The 17,872-nt window shown below is 45.9% G+C and overlaps 1 protein-coding gene across 1 annotated transcript; it reads left to right on the plus strand.

Annotated features, from left to right (window-relative positions):
* Positions 1–1,163: 1,163 nt before the first annotated feature.
* LOC104547764 (solute carrier family 22 member 2-like) lies at positions 1,164–15,466 on the plus strand. The gene is made up of 12 exons (XM_010193585.1): positions 1,164–1,574; positions 3,041–3,144; positions 6,229–6,383; positions 7,037–7,205; positions 7,969–8,083; positions 8,633–8,739; positions 8,903–9,117; positions 10,930–11,038; positions 11,753–11,865; positions 12,543–12,642; positions 14,038–14,100; positions 15,280–15,466. Exons 1-12 carry the CDS (start codon positions 1,164–1,166, stop codon positions 15,464–15,466), a joined length of 1,848 nt encoding a protein of 615 aa, XP_010191887.1.
* Positions 15,467–17,872: the final 2,406 nt, after the last annotated feature.

A 17,872-nucleotide genomic window follows, 5' to 3' on the forward strand; every position in this document is an offset into this window, starting at 1 on the left:
CTGCTCGGGGATTCCCTTCAGAAGCACTAAATAAGCTACAGAGTTGTTACACCCTGACTTAGAAAGAGGGGTAATAAAATCTGTCTGCAGAAAATTTCCATGCAGAAATCTTTGCCCATAGATGTTTTTTGTCCACATCCTCACTGATGTTCAGCTGCACTGAACCCCTTCCAGTCCTCCATCATTGCTTACATTATTTGACACAAGATAATTGTTTATAAGGTAGGCAAACGGGGAACAACACTAAGGAACTTCGTGCAACCGTGGCTATGGGAACATGGCATAAATCAACCCCCTCAGTAAAAGAAGCTGAGAATGTCACAATTGCTTAAGCATACATTTACATGTAATAAATGCCTAATAGATTCCCACTAAATAGCTGAAAAGTGTTTGTGAGATGGGACTGTGGTTTACGGCAGCCTCTACCTGACACCTCCCCAGGGTGCAGGGCAAGAGGCAGAGGACAGGGTGGGCATGCAAGGGCTGGTGATAGGTCTTGGGGCCACTCTCAGGTCCTTGGGTGCGGGGCAGCCATGTGTGAAACCCTGCAAATTTGGTCTGGGCATCTCTGATTCAGAAGTGCCAACATGTACTGCAGAGGCTGGTCTGCTTCCTATTTGGGGCACCACACTATTATTTAGCTATTAGGTGCCTAAAAGAAATCTGTCCTGTTGTGTCTGCTCTGCGCTGTCTTTTTCTACTCTCCAAAAGCAGCACACAAGTGGTCATCCATATCCATTGTAATTTTTAGTATAACGTTCTTCAGTTGTGTATATACAAGGGAAAGGAAAACACTGCTTTCATCATATTTATGGCCTCTGAAAATACTGAACAAAGGAATTATCACCTACCTCAGACTGTGCACTGACACACTCTCAGTGACAGACTGGAAGGACCATAATCTAAGACATTAGCTCTTGTATTTCCAGCATGTCATATATAAAACAAAATAACAATAGAGGCCTAAACAGGACAGCCAAAGTGTGTTTAGAAATGGTATTTGAGAAAGTAAGGTTGCGATGCATGGCTTGACAATTGACAAAGTTAATTAATTATTTGTGAGTTTTGGACAAACACTTCAGCTGTTATTTAAGCATGCAGTGAAAGGCAAAGCCCTGGAAAGCAGCTGAGTGAGATATTTCAATGAGTTGCAACATACAAAGATGCCAACCCTGGATGACATTTTAGAGCAGATTGGAGAATTTGACAGGTTCCAGAAGCAGACCTTCTTTGTCCTGTGTTTGCTTTCTGCTGCCTTCACCCCGGTGTACGTGGGTGTCGTCTTCTTCGGGTTCATCCCCGAGCATCACTGCTTCAGTCCCGGGGTGGTCGAGCTGAGCCAGCAGTGTGGCTGGAGCCCGGAGGAGCAGCTGAATCGCGCGGTTCCTGAGTGGGGCAGCTACGGGCCCAGTTTCAGCAGCCGCTGCCAGAGGTACGAGGGGGACTGGAACACGACGGGCGTCAGCTGCACAGACCCTCTTGGCAGCCTCGTGGGCAACCAGAGCACTGTTCCTCTCGGTCCTTGCCAGGATGGCTGGGTCTACGACTCCCCGGGGACCTCTCTTGTAACTGAGGTAAGACACAATTTGTCCAGCAAAACCACTCTTGCCTGCACACCTTGAAGCTAGAAGATGGTGGATTGGGACAGTTTGCTTTTGGTGCATGACCTGAGCCTGACTGCTAATAAACAGGGAATATCAGGATTTGCTAGGGACTTAGAGTGAGGATTTATATGCATAAATAATGGGAAATTATTGATTTTTCTGTGAGGATAATACTACAAGTTTGTCATAAATCAGACAATGCCTATTCTCATAATTCAGTATTTCAGTCACCAAATCGAGGGTAGCAACCCACAGCCCAAACTGAGGAATTGCACATTTGGGTCATAAACAGCTACTCACATACAATGAAGAAGTAGAAGATGGGGCTAAATTTGTCAGATAATGAATTAGCAACGGCAGTGTTCTTTTCTTCCAACTTACAGTATCTAAACCAGATAGTTTTGACAGTGAAAAACTGTGCCAACCACTATGAACAGTCTACAAGCCAGAGATTTGGAGCATGGGAATGGCCTCAAAAGAGATCTCTTCTACTCCTCCTCCAGTCCCAAACCTGTATTAACTATACCTAAACCATGCCTAGCTGGTGTTTCTGTAACCTATTCTCAAAAAACTGTGATACTGGATACTTCACAGCTTCCTTCCTTCATATTCCCTTGCTTTGCTGTCATCATCCTTACAAAGCAACTCCACCTCCCTTTCCCTTGGGAGAGATGGGTTGGGGCAGAGAAGAGCAGTCCCAGCCATCCTCTGCATCAGGAGATCCAGGGAAACTAAGCTGAGCTGTTTGGTACAGCCCCAGCAAACTTGTCCAGGTTAGAAAGAGATTAAATAAGCAGCCAAAGACTTTCATGCTTTGCTCTGGAATGAAGTCTAGTTACAACTGAATGAATATTTCCAGCTATAGAGACGTTAACACCACTTTGCCCTCCTCCCCTTGCTGGGTGCAGGTTGGTAACCTGTTAATTGTAAATCAAAAGCAAGTTACAGAAGTTCACTGCAGAGAAAAGTCAACCGAATTCTGGGTGTTTTGCCAGCACTAGTGAGGAGCAGGACAGCCATCTCGGCTCCCCTCCAGCAGGGCTCATGGCAACCCTGCCAAACACAGTCAGAGACAGGCCTTGGCATCGGAGAAGGAATCAATGCTCTAAGCATCTTCCAAATTTTAAGCAGATGGGTGCAGAGGAAAGGGTGAGATCTTTCTGAACTTTCTTATTTGTTTGTTCGAAGTCTCTCTCCCTTTTTCACTCTCCTTATGTGTCATTGTGCAATCATTTTCCAGGGTGTAACTTTTCTGCAAAGTCTGAGAAAATCTGGACAAGATGTATTGCAGATGACAGTTTAAGAGATTAGAGTTGGGGTTTTTTTGGAGCTTGTTTTCTAGTTGTGTGTCATTGGTTTTGTTCCACCATCCCTCCTTGAAAAGCCATGGTTTGTGTTGAATGTTCCTGCTCTTCTAATTGTGGTTGCTCTTGCAGTTTAACCTGGTGTGTGAGGACTCCTGGAAGCTGGACCTCTTCCAGTCATGTGTGAATGCTGGATTTTTTATTGGCTCCATGAGCATTGGCTATGTAGCAGACAGGTAGGTAGTATGTAGACAGGTGTGAGATTAAATGTTTCCTCTGGCTATCTGCTTCCTGCACATCTCTGTACAATATTCACAATTCTAAGAGGAAATTAAAGCACTTAAACCTTGATCTAAAAGGCCTATGTGTCACTTACAAAGGGGTAGATGGTGGTTCTCAAGTCCTGGCTTTCAAAGGCTGTTGTGATCCAGGAATCCACAGAAATGCCATGGTGCTTCTTCACTTTTACAGCCTCTCAGTGGCTCCATGGGGAATCTGTATATTCACAAGTGAAGAGATTTTGTTTTCTTTCACAGTGGCAAACTGCAATGCAAGCTCAGAGTTTGAGATGAAATTTTAACTCACGCACCAAGAGCTATTTGCCTATCTTTGTGATAAACTTGATTCATGTTAAATTTAACAGTATCCAGAGGGCCATAAATCAGTTTCAAAATGGGAGGGTTTTTCTCAGATAAAGAAATAGAAGAAGTTGCTCCTTCTTAAATTTTCTTTGGTCCCCCTTTTTAACAGCTGACTCTGTACGTAGCCAGATCTAGACCTTATAATCCCCCACCTCCTCTTTTCCACCACAAATGTCATCATGCTATAGATCTGGCCACTGGGTGGGTTTTTTTGTTAGACAAATTAAACTAGTTTAATGTTTTGTACCTGACTTTCCTGTGGGCGTTTACCAGATTTTTCAGTAACATGGTGAGAGGCTAAGACTGGAATTTGGAGAGGTGAACATAGCATGGGGTAAACAATCCTCCTGTAGAGTCAAGTCTGTCTTGGAGAAATGTTTTTTTTCTTGTATTCTCAAGAACATAGATGGGCAATAGCCTTTTCCTCACATGCTGATCAGGCCCTTCATAAAATATAAAATTGTGTCACAAAATAAGGATAGGACTGTGTTTGTCTTGAGGGTCCCCTCTCCCATGTTTTGTTGCAGGCAAACACATCATTGATTAGATTGTGTGCACCACCTTTGAGGGGAAACGGGTTACCGCAGGCCTAGCTAACCTCAGCCTGTTCCCACCACATGGGCAAGCCTGGTTTGAAGCAGCTCACCTATACATGGTTTGGACAGACCACTTTCCAGTCCTCAGGAAACCATTAGCTTACTGCCAGTGAACCAGCCCATGATGGAAGCTTTCTGCTTAAACGGATTTGTCATCAGAAGATAGTGATTTATCAAAGTAATTCTTTCTGGCCACATCTTATGTGAGTCGACACCTTTAGCAGAAAGGTGAAAGACATCAGATGGCTACAGTAGTACACAAAAGTTCTACGTCCAGTCTGCAGTCCTGGGCTGGAGTTCCCTGTCTGATTGGAAGGACAAAATTTGACACACACATGCCAATTTTTGCTTTTCTTCACACACATCTTGAAAGATCTTGGTTTCTTTTTTGTATTAGAAACATACATCAACCCCTCATCCTCTCTTTCTCATCCTCGCTGCCCCTTAACATGAATTCTTGTTTTCTAGACAGTCTTATAGTGAATTTGAAAGTATTCTTTTTTCCCAGAATTGATGCTCAGATAATGGTGCACAGGTCATGGGAGCAAAGGAGGGAATATGCATCAGCCACTCATCCAGGCATGACAGGGCATGAAACAGCAGCAAGCAGATCCCATGACCATCAGAGGCACCACTCTTCAGACCACCTTTTCAGCACAGAAGTGGATTAGGCAATAATGTTCACTAGCAAAGGCATTTCTTGGCAGCATATGGTTGTGTGAGCCAATAGAAACCGGAGCTCCCAAACCCACAGCCAGACATATCTGAAATGCTCTCTCTCTCAGTGTCAAAATACTGAAGGATCTTTTTACCAATGCTTATTATCAAGCAAAAGTATGAAAAGACATGAGGGAGTAGAATATCATTGCTGCTAAGATAACACACACGCACATCACAGTATCGAGGTTTTTTTTACTGCTCTGCTTACTGCCATTCTGCCCCAGTTTACCACAGTTCTAAAGCACTGCAAGCACACAAGAGCAATACAAAATCCCATACACATAGAGAGTCATGCTCAGGGCAGAAACAACCACAGAAGCCTCACATTTAGTAGAGGGAATGGGAAAAAGGCCCATGAATTTTGAGTTTCTGGGATTTGAGACACCCATCCTCTTCTCGTCAGACAGCCTTAGTGCAGCTGGAGTGCTGGTTTTCCCCTGAGTGAGACTGCTGCAACCCATTGTGCTCAGGACAACTTCTGCAAACATTTTAAGTGCTTCACAGGAGGTTTCATAAGCTCTTTCCAAACCTGCTTCTCTCTGAGGGATTAGACCTACTCATTTATTTGATCAGTCTCTGGGCGCCCATCCAGAGTGCTGACTTTGACATTTGAGAGTCATAGGTGGCTTGGAAATGGCATGCCTTTTTCCCTAGACAGCTCCCAAGGTCAGTGCTAACATGCATCACTTGTGCCTCTGCCATTCAGAGCTAGGGCACTGGGAAAGGGCGTTTGCAGGAGAGGGCTCCCCTCAAGGTCTGATGAGGCTCTCCTGGGCTGGGCTTCAAGGCAAGTCAAAAACGTCTCTATGTCAATCTCATAACAGGAGGAAAGTTTTTTTAATCATACTTCTAACTGAAAATGTATCTTGTCAGCTAGAAAAAGAAATGCCTTTCCAGTGTTCCAGTAAGCTTGTTTCTTTTGGAAACAATTTATTTCTGATTATCAGTGAGTCATGGTTATACAGTGAATGACAAAAAAACAGGGATATACAAAACCGTTTTCATGAAGAGCTCAACAGTCAGCCAAGGTTGATGAGAACATAGGTAAAGTTCACAGTTATCAAACAAGATCCCCAGTAAAAAGCTATTGCAGCTTTGAAAGATGGGCTGAAGAGCCATATAAGAGCATTTCCTGAACCCATTAGCTAAGTCGTTAACAAGAAGTGAGCAAGGACACAGGACAGGGGAATCTCATGAGTTTCCATTGAGATGAAAAATGTTGCAAAGGGAAGAGCTGATACAGACTCCTACTCAAATAGAGGGGAAAAGGGTCCATCTCCATGCTCTTTAACTCCTTTGGTTTGCCACCCTACCCTGTCAGCAACTGAGCCTGTTTCTTCTCTTTTCTTCTTTCCCTCTGAAGGTTTGGCCGCAAACTCTGCCTCCTGGTCACAGTCCTCATCAATGCGGTCTCAGGGGTTCTCATGGCCTTTGCGCCCACCTACACCTGGACAGTGATCTTCCGCCTGATCCAGGGTCTGGTCAGCAAGGCGGGCTGGCTGACTGGCTACGTCCTCAGTTACGGCAGCTTGCAAGTACACTTTCTGGGCAGGAAACCCCTCTTCAGCAACAGGGCTGACCCTGCTGGTGCCATCCAATTTTTAAGGAGCCGTGTGTAACAAGAGCAGACAGTGACACTGTGCTACTTACTGCCAAACTGCACCTCTTTGCTTCAGTGCAGGTGTTTGTGACCCAAGCTGGCACCAGCTTATAGGCATAAATGGAATAATTAGGAGGCAGCTCTGAAAACTATGGAGCCTTCATACCTGGAGAGGCACATGCCAAAATGAAGGACAAGGTCTAGAGGCAAGATCTTGCCAGCTGTCTATTTTATTTGCCAGCTATTTTATTTTCCCATTTACTTCTTACCTAGAAGGAATGGGAGGAAGGAAGCAACCTTTGCCATGTGTTGATGGGTGAGGCCCTGACACCCCTACAGGCAGGGGTGAAGTCCCCAGCTGACCAGCAGAGGAGGAAGCGTCAGGACCTACCCTGTGATTTACACTGGGGACCCAGAGCTGCTCTGCTTTCCCATCCAAGTCCATGCCCGTGCACCATGACATAAGGGCACTGCTAAGCACAAGGGCTTCACATGAGTTTAGCTGGCAGGAGCTACATTCCCCTGGCTCTCCAAACCAATTAATTTTTGCTCATACAACTTGTCTATGCAGTTGCAGAATTTGTTGGCTCAAACTACCGGAGGGCAGTGGGCATCACTTACCAGCTGGCCTTCACCGTGGGACTCCTCGTCCTCACTGCCCTGGCTTATGCACTTCCACACTGGAGGTGGCTCCAGCTTGCTGTCACGCTGCCCAGTTTCTTCTTCCTGCTCTACTATTGGTAAGTGCCTGCTTTTCCAGCTCCCAGACAAGAGGGACAACATCAGCTCAGATCTGGCCCTTTTCTGTTGTTCTGTTCCCCCTGCCCAGGGCTTTAGTTTGATTCACTTAAGAGCAAGGGCCTACCTGCAACATGTTGTAATGCTTCTGTGTTTGGAGTCCTTGCCACTCATCGCAGACTAATGTCACTATTTATTGAATGCTACTTCCAGCTACTGTGAGAAGTGAGTTTTCTAATAATTAATTAAAATAGCTGTTTTGTTTTGGTTTTTTTCCTAATGTAATCAACAGACTTTTGTTGGCTTTTTGTAAAAAAATTGAGTGAAAATGCTCCTTAGAAAGTTCTATAACCAGATCAGGAAACAAATTTGGAGATTTTTTGGGGATTTTTTTTTTGAAAGATTATTTTTAACATGGAAGAGCTTAAGGATCGGGTTTACAACTGTTATTTTTTTATATCCACAGACTATTACCCATTTCTACAACATATCAACAGAATTTATTGTAGACTAATGTTTCCAAACTACAATAAACTGGTTTTAGCTTTGAAAACAGATTAAAAATCAGGCTACATTGACATTCAAGTGGAGCACAAATTAGAGTGCAGTAACTGAAAGCCACAGCTACCACTGAGCTCATTACCACCTGTGGATATTCAATATGCTACAGGATCCTAGCCTGAGAAACTCAGTTCAATTTTTTTTCTGCATACCAGCAACATGCATTTTCCTTCCCAGTAGCTGTCATGCTTATATGTGTTGCAGGTGCCTGCCCGAGTCACCCAGGTGGCTGATAGCTCAAAAGCAAAATGACAAAGCTATGGACGTTATTAAGCGCATTGCCAGGGGAAATAAGAAGAAGCTACCTCTCTCTTTCCAGGTGACTGCACTGCATTTGCTGCATATATGCAAACCTCAAGGCAAATAATGTTATAATTTAGGATTGTTTTGGGTTTAGAGTAGAGAGCAGCTTGGCAACTGAAAGCACTGCAGTTCCCTAAAGCAAAGGCAAATTAGTTTTCTTCTCTTTGACTGCCCCTAGGCAGAGCATATTTGGGAAAAGAGGCTTTCAAAAGTAGCCAGCAGACAAGAAAAGTTCTTCCTTTAAGTAGTATCAGTCAACAGGAAACTCACCAAATCTCATGACTGAAAATTCCAGAACATTCTTACACTTTTTTTTTAAATGCTGCTTCATGCCATGCAACAGCCTTATAGACATGGCTGCACAGATATGAAGGCTGTCTATATAAATTTTCATTATTCCTTTCTATAAAACACTCTGGAGAAGTTACTTTCCTCTCAGCTCCTTAACTGGAAAATGAAAACCCTCATCCTTCCATTAACCTAGAGGAAAATACTAATTGCAGTGCTCACCACCCTCACCCCTGCCTACTGTAATCTCTTGTCCCTCTGTGGCTTGTGCTTCCAGAATCTGAGCTTCGAAAATGAAGATGGAGAAAAACCAGCACCTTCATTTCTAGATCTGGTCAGGACACCTCAGATAAGAAAACACACTTTCATTTTGATGTACAGCTGGTAAGAGAATGTTTTTGCAGCCCAAATGGAGGTGTGTGATTTGGTGCCCTAAATAATCATCGCTTTAAGCCACTTTTGCTCCTGACCAGATGCACATCTCAGTTCTTTGCATGAACTTTCTCCCAGAGGGTTTGGCTTCATTTGCACCCTGTTCTCTGCCCAGGTTCACAAGCTCCGTTGTCTACCAGGGGCTCATCATGCACATGGGAATAGCCTCTGGAAACATGTATCTGGATTTCCTCTATTCTGCTCTTGTCGAGTTCCCAGCCGCCTTCATCCTCATCCTAACACTGGATCGCATTGGCTGTCGCTACCCCTGGGCTGTGGCAAACATGATGACAGGAAGCGCTTGCCTCGTTACAGCGCTAGTCCCAGACAGTGAGTCATGCAAACCTCCTCCAACAATTAATTCTCACAAAAGCTAATGTATATCCCACCATCAGCACTTATACCAGCTAAGGAGAGGCTGGATAAATGGGGCGAAATAAATTTCCAAAATAGCATCAAATCAAATGGCAAGCCTGCAAGTGCTAGATCAAGAGACATGCCATGTTAGGTCCACAATTTTTCCCTGGCCTAAAATTTGGATTTGAATGCACAGTTCAGAGTTTTCATCCAAAAATCCTCATGGTTTCTGCTTCTGAAAAGGAAAAGGTATGGCACATGCACAGAGTGAAATACCATCTGGGTACACTAAGTGCCTTCTGCATCTACACATCAACAGCGCTGCTGCTATAAATGTAGGATGTTGAGCAACCATGATGACAGGCACTTGGCTTTTGTTTAGCTAAGCATTCTCTCCAGGGCCATAGCCTCAAAGCAATTTGTCCCCTAGAGGCCACCAAATGAAACATCTTTCCTTTTTCTTTATGGCATACAACTAAACTGAAACCACAGGCATTACAGTGCTAAACAACCATCAGTTCACAGGGGGATAAGGACAAAGAACACAAAATGTTAAGGAAAAATGTCATAGGCAAAAATCCCCGGTGTCCAGACAATGGAAACTCATCTTAACAAGTGACTGGCAAGCGCAGGGGCTATGTAAGGGACTGCTGGGCTTTTCTGGGGGAGCGCAGGGGTGGGAGTCCCACGGCCCCCCAGCTGCTGCCTGTGCCAGGGCAAGGGGTACAGCAGTGCTCATGCAAGAGCCTTGCACCAGGAACAGGCACGGTCAGTAAAGATGCTGCTGCCAACCCAGCTCAACCCATGGTTTAATGCCCCACAGGGTTGGCAGCATCACTCACCACCAGAGACTTCAGCCTTCCCCACTCGCCTGCATCAGCACCGCCAGCCCAGAGCTGCGCCACTTTCAAAGCCCAAAGTCCAGCCCTCCAGAAAAGGGTTGTTTTCCACCCAGGCTCTGCAGGGGCTGTGGGGCAGGCAGAACTTTAGCAGGGAGGCCGCAAGGGCCCCAGACTACCACAGCTGCAACTGCTGCAAACCTCATGCAGCAGGAGCTGGCATCTCAGCTTTGGAGAGGCTCTGCTGCCAGGGCTTACCAACAGATAAAATACTGCCCTGGGCTTGATGCATCCCTCAGCTGGGTAAATGAGGGATAAACTCAATGCTCCAGGTGTCCTAATAGCTGAAATAGCTGAAGCCATGATCCAAGGTCAGCCTGGGATCTAAAAGCCCACATGACACACAGAGGTGGCCTGGGCTGACTCTACATGCAGGGCTGGGATAGTCATTTATTTGCAGCAAACATCTGTAGCTCCAGGTGTGAAAGCAATTGTAAAGTAGGCACTGAGAGACAGGGGGAAAATCCAGCCTGAAAGCCATCAGAAGCCTCTGTTCAAAAGTATATAGTATATTGCTGATAACCAGATTTCAACTACCAAACAACGCAGCTGCCCTCTGTTTATTTTTATTGCAAGCAAGAAATGGCATCTTGCATAAGCTTTTGGTTAATGCACTTGATAACCTAAACTACTTTATATCATTGATTTCTCATCTCTGTGACAGCACATTCTCAAGTCTTGGTTATTTGCTCAAATCCCAAGACAACTGCATTATAAATTCATTACTGAGTGAAACAGAACACCATCATGTGCTATCCTCTTGACATTTCATGACAGCAAACTTACTGTTTCCTTAAATTACATCTTTAATGCTGCTTTATGTCAAGAGCAGAAAAAAAATACATAGTTTCATATTCCAGCCTTAATGTGCACAATGACTTTCCAGGTCTTTATTGGCTTAAAATGACTGCAGCTTGCTTGGGCAGGATGGGAATTACCATGTGCTACGAAATTATTTGCTTGGTAAATCCTGAGCTGTATCCAACATTTCTCAGGTAAGTGCACCATCTTCTGTTAGCTAGTAGAAGCACTGGGTGTTTCTTTGGAAGAGGCTGCAAGAGGCCAACTCAAGGCTGTGGCTGCAGCTGAGTAGCCTGTGGCTCACGCAGTGCCCTGCAAAAGGAGTTTGCATGTATAAAATACACCTTGCAAAGGTGGAGGAGAGCTGCTGGATGGTGCAGCAGAAACCCACCACCTTACCTGGGCAAAGACCCTTCCCCACTTCTGAGCCCAGCACAAAGGCAGCAGGTGAGAGGACGAGAGGATGTGTAAGAAACCTTCCCAAACACCCTCCAGGCCCCCTTCCAATGCAGTTCAGTGAACCAGGAGAGGTCAAATGCTCATTTACATCTGTCCTGCAATATAAGGCTAGTCTTAATGTATTGCCTTGTCTAACTCTCTCCTTCTTCACCCATTTCATCTTGCAGCATTTCTCCATGGTACAGTGCTCTGCTTGTGTTCTCTTTTGATTATGTTCACCACCATAGGGGCCAGGCTTTCCAAGCCCCTTTCTAAGAGCCAGGGTGTTATCTGTCTTTTTCTCCCTGAGGCTCATGGCTCATCCGTCCTCCCCTCAGCTGCAAATACCCTGGGCAGGGTGCTGACCTGCTCTTCATACCCTGCTCCCAGTTGTGGGGGTCCTGCCAGGGTGCTGGGGTGCAGAGCTGTGACATTGTGTGTGTGTGCATGCCTATGTTTCCACTTCACAGGAACCTGGGAGTCCTTGTCTGCTCATCCATGTGTGACCTTGGTGGGATCATAACTCCCTTCCTCGTGTACAGACTAGTGGAACTCTGGCATGAACTGCCCCTGGTTGTCTTTGGTAAGAGCCCTGAAACAGATTGGTTGGCCATGGCCTAGATGGATGAGTTTGGTGAACTACTTCTTGCCTTCTAAAAAAACAGAAAGAGATGTTTATAAATGTATGTGTGTACACATATAAGGCACAGCTTGGTAAGTCTCTTTCATCTGAGTGTTTGGAAGTTGAATCAAAGTCACCCCTTAGCCCTTTCTGCAACAGAAGGGACGCCATGGTTTTGGGAAAGCTGTTTCAAGCTTTGTCTTGTTCCTGCTGGGCCCTTCTCAAGGAAGGAATGTCTTTGGGTTCTGCCTCTCTCATCTGCACATGGTTACAGGACCTGAGGCCTGAGCAGGATGACCTCCTGTCTCCCTACAGAAAAAGTCACATACCATACCAGCTGGACAAGTAGACCCACAATCTATTTCCTTCACACCACATGCACAAAGCAAGGGAGCCAGACCACCTCTGGGCTTGCAGCCCACGATAGCTTTCCAGGACTCAGATGCACCTCAGAAATGTCTGCAGTTATTTTAAAATGAGAATGACATAGATAAAAAGCCAAGAGCTGTTATCACTTTGAGTAGTCCTTATTCAATTGTTGGAGCAGCTGTGCTTCAATGAAAACTAATTAGTTACTTGGAATTAAACTTAGGCATGACCACTGCGTTGCCTTTGTGATCCTTGTTGTGTGATTACAGCTGTGATTGCCTTGATTGATGGCGGCTTGGTTTTGCTCCTGCCTGAGATGAAGGGAAAAACTCTGCCTGAGACCATCGAAGATGCTGAAAATTTGCACAGGTCTGGCATTAAGGACCTTCCTCTCCCACAGAGCAGAGCAACCCTCCTTTACAACTACAGAATCTGCTAAGCAAAAACTGTTATTGTACATCTCCGAGGAACAGATGGGTTTTGTTATAGACATAAAAATAGGGTGGATGGCTGGTGGGTAACTCATCCCTGGCTGGCAAGATCAGGCTCTGGGCTCTCCTGCATGATCTGACCAGAATCCACCAACACCTTACATGGGAGCTAGACAGTAAGAGAAAGTGTGGAGGGCAGTTTCATGGCCATCTGAAAAGTATCAATCTGGGCTTTGGCCGCTCCTTAGGCAGCACATACAGCCACTCTGCCTTCAGAGCCATCTGTCAGCACAGGGGAACATGTCCTCCCTGCCACGGCTGGCCACTACTGGCAGCCAAAGCAGGCTTTTGAGCAGGAGAGCACCTTGGTGTGGTGGCAGAAGCTTTTGGCATCTCATTCAGCCATCTTGCCTGCCCAGGGAAGGTGAGGCAGAGGGGCCTCAGGGAAAGGTGAACAGGTTGATGGCACGGAAACCCTGCTCAAGCTGGCTGTTGTGCCCATGCAAAGTAAAGCCAGGGACCACAACCCTCAGTCATGCTATCCTCCCAAAAACTTAGCAATTCCATCTAAGCATCTGTGGCTGCCAGCTGCACCCCGCATGTGCCCAGGGGTGCTCACCACCCTGATCTCACCTCTCATACACAGTTGTGCCAGTGAGGGGACTGCTGATGCCCCTAGAGATGCTCACGTCCAACATGGACAAAGCTGGCTGAGGGGTGGTTTTAAATCTGGGGAAGAAGTTCAGGGAATGTCCTATAGTTTCAGTTCTTTCACCTTCTGACATGACTTGTATCTGCTGGAGCAGCTTCCAGGATGAGGGTAGAGCTACATAGGCACTGGAGGAGCCACTCAGATTTACTGAAGCCAACGCAGAGCCAAAAGAGACTTGGCCTGGTGAAAAATTGGGTGTGGGAGGAAAAGGACCCAGCCTGGCCAGAAAGGCATGGCAACATAGCACAGGGTAAAGCATGGAGAGATTTCATCTAGGAAAAGTCAGGAAGTCCATACATGCAAATACATGCCCAGACATTACTTTAGAAAGCACCTGGAATAACAGTTTTTACAGTAGGAAATACCAGAGTTAAAGTTACTAATGCTAGTGTTGTGATAGGATTTCCAGGCAGCAGCACAGCTGCAATGAGGCCACTGAAAATCTCCAATTTACTGTTATTCTGCTGCTCTTCAGAATAATCTAACCTCATCTGAAAAATTGCCAGTGATGGGATCTCCTTTAAATCTAGTTTTCAAGGAATGTAAACATATAGATTATTTGGTGAATCATGCTGTTAGCCACCAGGACCATCATCTGCCTTTTCCGCTTTCTTTCCACAGGCAAGACAGAAGCAAAGAAACAATTATTTATCTCCACGTTCTGGCTTCCGAAACTGGCTCCAAGTAAGAATTATAGAATCACAGGTTGGAAAAGACCTTGAAGATCGTCGAGTCCAACCATTAACCTAGCACTGCCAAGTCCATCACTAAACAATGTCTCTAAACACCACACCCACACATTTTTTAAACACCTCTAGGGATGGTGACTCCACCACTTCCCTGGACAGCCTGTTCCAGTGCTTGAAAACCCTTCAGGTGAAGAAATTTTTCCTAATATCCAATCTAAACCTCCCCTGGTGCAACTTGAAGCTATTTTCTCTCATCCTATCACCTGTTACTTGGGAGAAGAGACAACCAACCACCTCACCACAGCCTCCTTCTAGGTAGTTGTAGAAGTGATAATGCCTCCCCTCTCAGCCTCCTCTTCTCCAGACTAAACAACGCCAGCTCCCTCAGCCACTCCTCTTGTTCTCCAGACCCTTCCTCAGCTTCGTCGCCCTTCTCTGGACATGCTCCAGTGCGTCAAGAACCAGTCTTGCCCCAGATACGGCATTTTTCAGGCAGGGAGGCAGAACAGCCATAGGGAGCCCAGGCCTTGACCACACATGCAGGGGACAAGCCAGGCCAAGGCAGTGATCTTCCCCCCATTGCACTCTCTCAGCTGTCAGCAGTCTGCAGCTTAGGGACTTCCTGAGCCCGGAGGTCATCTCCCCACATTTCTGCTTTAGTTCCTTATGGACCACCCTTCCACAGTTGTTTTCTGAACACATTCATGCTTCTGGCATCCTCAGGGCATCTGGCAGCAGCAACTCATACAGTGGGAGTTGGAAATTCCTGAAAGAACACTTCCTTCTGCTTGTTATACAACTAAAAATCTCTTCGGGCTGCTCACTCACAGCTCATTTCTGCAGCAAGCAAGAGTGCATTCATGAGCCCAACTCACCTCTGAGCTAAACCTGACTCTGCATGAAAGCAAGCATGTAGATGGTAACTGTTGACTGTTACAATTCCCCCTACACCCTTAAAATCTTGATATTGTGAGTTGCTCTATGGCTCCTAGTGCCCAGCAGACTGGTTTTGTGAGACAGTTCCTGCTGCCAAGCAGTGAGCATTGCTGCTGAAAAGCCTGCTTCAAGAGTCTGGGGCATCCAGAAGTCCTTCTTCCTTCCCCATTTACTCGTCCTCTTCCAGAGAACCATGTACAAAAAAATAAGCACTTTAAATCTCAAACTGACTTTTAAGCTTTGGCATCCCAGAATTTGACTGCATATTAGGCAAGCTGGAAAATGAAAAGGAAGGCAAAGAGGACTTGGAGAGCCTCAGGACATGGAGGTGGCTGTATCCAATGACAACATCATTAGGGATCAGCAAGATGGTGGAGGGAGAAAGCCCCGTCATGGACATCCACTGGGAGGGACATGAACTATAACAAGACTGTGCCATGCATATTAAAGTTTATGTTTACATGTTTGTTTTCCTAATGCCATAAGTTTGGTTTTTTGCATGGCCAAACTCCAAAACAGCTGTAAGAAGTAAGGAGTGAGGCAAGGCGGTCATTGGGTGGGGTGGGAAGATGAGCCAAGAAAAAGGATGTGGCTTTCTAAGCAGATCTCCCTCAATACACCATGCTGGAAAAACCACTTGTGAAATCACTGTGGTTGAAAGGTCCTCTCCACAGCCCTTGGGCAGCACTTAAAATGTGATTCACATCATATTCATCAACTTGTGTGTATTCACTGGATTTAGGTTTGTCTCCTGACCAGTCCCAGCTCCGGGAAAAGACCCAATTTCTTAATATTTTAAAACACTTATAGAATGTAGGATGACACAAGGCCATACAGGAGGTGCTATGCAGTAGGGATGGGTTGTAAATAAAATCTAGCACGTGCATCACACAATAAACAGGGGAGCTGGAAACCACATGAGCTTTGTACTGCCCTGTAGGATGTGATTCTCTTCCAATTCATGAACACGTGCACACAAGAACACCTTGACAAAACAACTACATTAAGATTACAGCTTGCAGACAAGAAGCCTTAGTGAGTCTCTGATGTACCACAGAGCCTGGGGCCATGTTTGATGGGATAAAATTAGCACTGGAGCCTCCCCAAAAAGCAGCTATGCTGGCATAGTGGTGTTTGGATGTTGGTGCTAACAGCAACAGCAGAGGACAAAAACAGTGCTAGAAAGTGCTGAAAGACCACATCTGCAGCCAGGCTGTCCATCAGATGATGCCAGGGAGTACACCAGAAACTTTGCAAAAGTAAAGAGCAATTCTTTCCAAAACCCAGGTACAAAAGTTGGTGGGTACCCTGAAACATGGAGATTTCATGTTCTCTTTAGGCACAGTCCTTACACTGTGGTTTTAAGTAACTGGGCAGGGGACAGGGTCTTCCTAAAAGGTCAGTTCCACTTCCATTAACCTGGACACAGCTGGGGTGCCTGAGCCAGCTGATGGTTGGGCCATGAAGTGCTCCTTCACAAGCTGCAGGGACAGCCCTGTCCCTGGGCTGGCTACACTCCAGCAGCAGACAAGCTTCAGATGCTATCAACGGGAAGGGAAGTGGGCAAACTCTTATTTTGTCTCAGGCAGGATGTTACACAGCTTGTCTCATACCCTGGAGGAGATCCACTCCTACCATGCACCCAGGACACAAAGGCTCTCACTTTGAGAGCAATCATGTGCGGCTAGATAAGATTTGACTCGTTTCATTGACTTCAGCTTTTGTAGTTACTTGTTTATTCATCCCCATATTTGCTTTGCTTGACTTCTTGTCTCCTCTGCCATTTCTTTTTCTGCAGAGTTTTCAACAGGTTCTGAACCAATGAACTATAATAAGGACAGCTGTTCTGCCAGATTTCATTTGTTGTAGACCAGAGACACCTCTGCACTCACAGCAAGATACCAGCTCCACAGGACACATAATTACATCCTCACTGTCCCTCTTGCCCATCTCAGGACTAGTTTGCTCCTTTCTGACCCTGAAGCAATTACTAGTTTTGTAACTGCCTGGGTCAAAGTCACACCACTGTGATCTGTTCTCACCTTCTCAGACCAACCTTGCCATGGCCCTGCTTTGCTGGACAACATGCTCCCCTGCCTTTGGGGGCCTCACAGCAACACTGACATTAACTGAGGCTCAGGCCAGTTGAAAGCAAGGGCGAGATCACCATACTACCACACCAGGAAGCAATCCCAGAGGAGCAGCACACTGCCTGTGAGGGCCCAGCAACACCTCGCTGAGGTAGAAGCTCACTCCCTCCAGATGAGCATCAACGGGCAGCAGTATCCTGCGCCATGCATACAGCATCCTTATTGAAAACCAGTGTTCCCCAGCAGTGCTATGGCCCAATAATACAGAAACAGTACTGCTGCACCTGTTTTTGTCTGCATCCACAAGACTGTTATAGTTGCTAAGTGGGAAGGACTAGGAAGATTTTGAAAGGTGCTAGATATTTCTTGGCAGATGCAGTGTTACCCCAGGCTTCCCTGAGGCACAGGGCCCCTGGCCAAATCCCAGCTTAGAGTCCTGGAGTCCTGGAGGTCTCTAAGCCTGAGCCCAGCTCTCTCCAGAGATACAGCCCTGTCCTGGTCCTGGCCCCAGCCCCATCCCAAGCCTCCAGTGGAGCAGGACTCTGGTGGACTCTCAGTCCCATAGCAGCTCTAATGTCCCCTCCCACTCTGAGTCTCATCATAATATTTTTAATAAAATTCTGCATGCCTGTGCATTCACACATTTATAATGATATGAGCCTTAGGGAAACAGTTTTGCACACACATACAAAAGTCTAGATTACCCACTATGAAGGACTATGATTCTAAGTCTTTCTCCCA

This window comes from Mesitornis unicolor, unplaced genomic scaffold (assembly GCF_000695765.1).
Source record: "Mesitornis unicolor isolate BGI_N332 unplaced genomic scaffold, ASM69576v1 scaffold22400, whole genome shotgun sequence".
Lineage (NCBI taxonomy): Eukaryota > Metazoa > Chordata > Aves > Mesitornithiformes > Mesitornithidae > Mesitornis > Mesitornis unicolor.

What these genes read in the sequence shown, in the direction of transcription:
- LOC104547764 (XM_010193585.1), top strand. Translation starts at nt 1,164, where the DNA reads ATGCCAACCCTGGATGACATTTTAGAGCAGATTGGAGAATTTGACAGG. An exon ending in TTCTTCCTGCTCTACTATTG is followed by an intron (nt 7,206 to 7,968) that starts GTAAGTGCCTGC and finishes TATGTGTTGCAG; the next exon opens with GTGCCTGCCCGAGTCACCCA. An exon ending in TTCATTTTGATGTACAGCTG is followed by an intron (nt 8,740 to 8,902) that starts GTAAGAGAATGT and finishes TTCTCTGCCCAG; the next exon opens with GTTCACAAGCTCCGTTGTCT.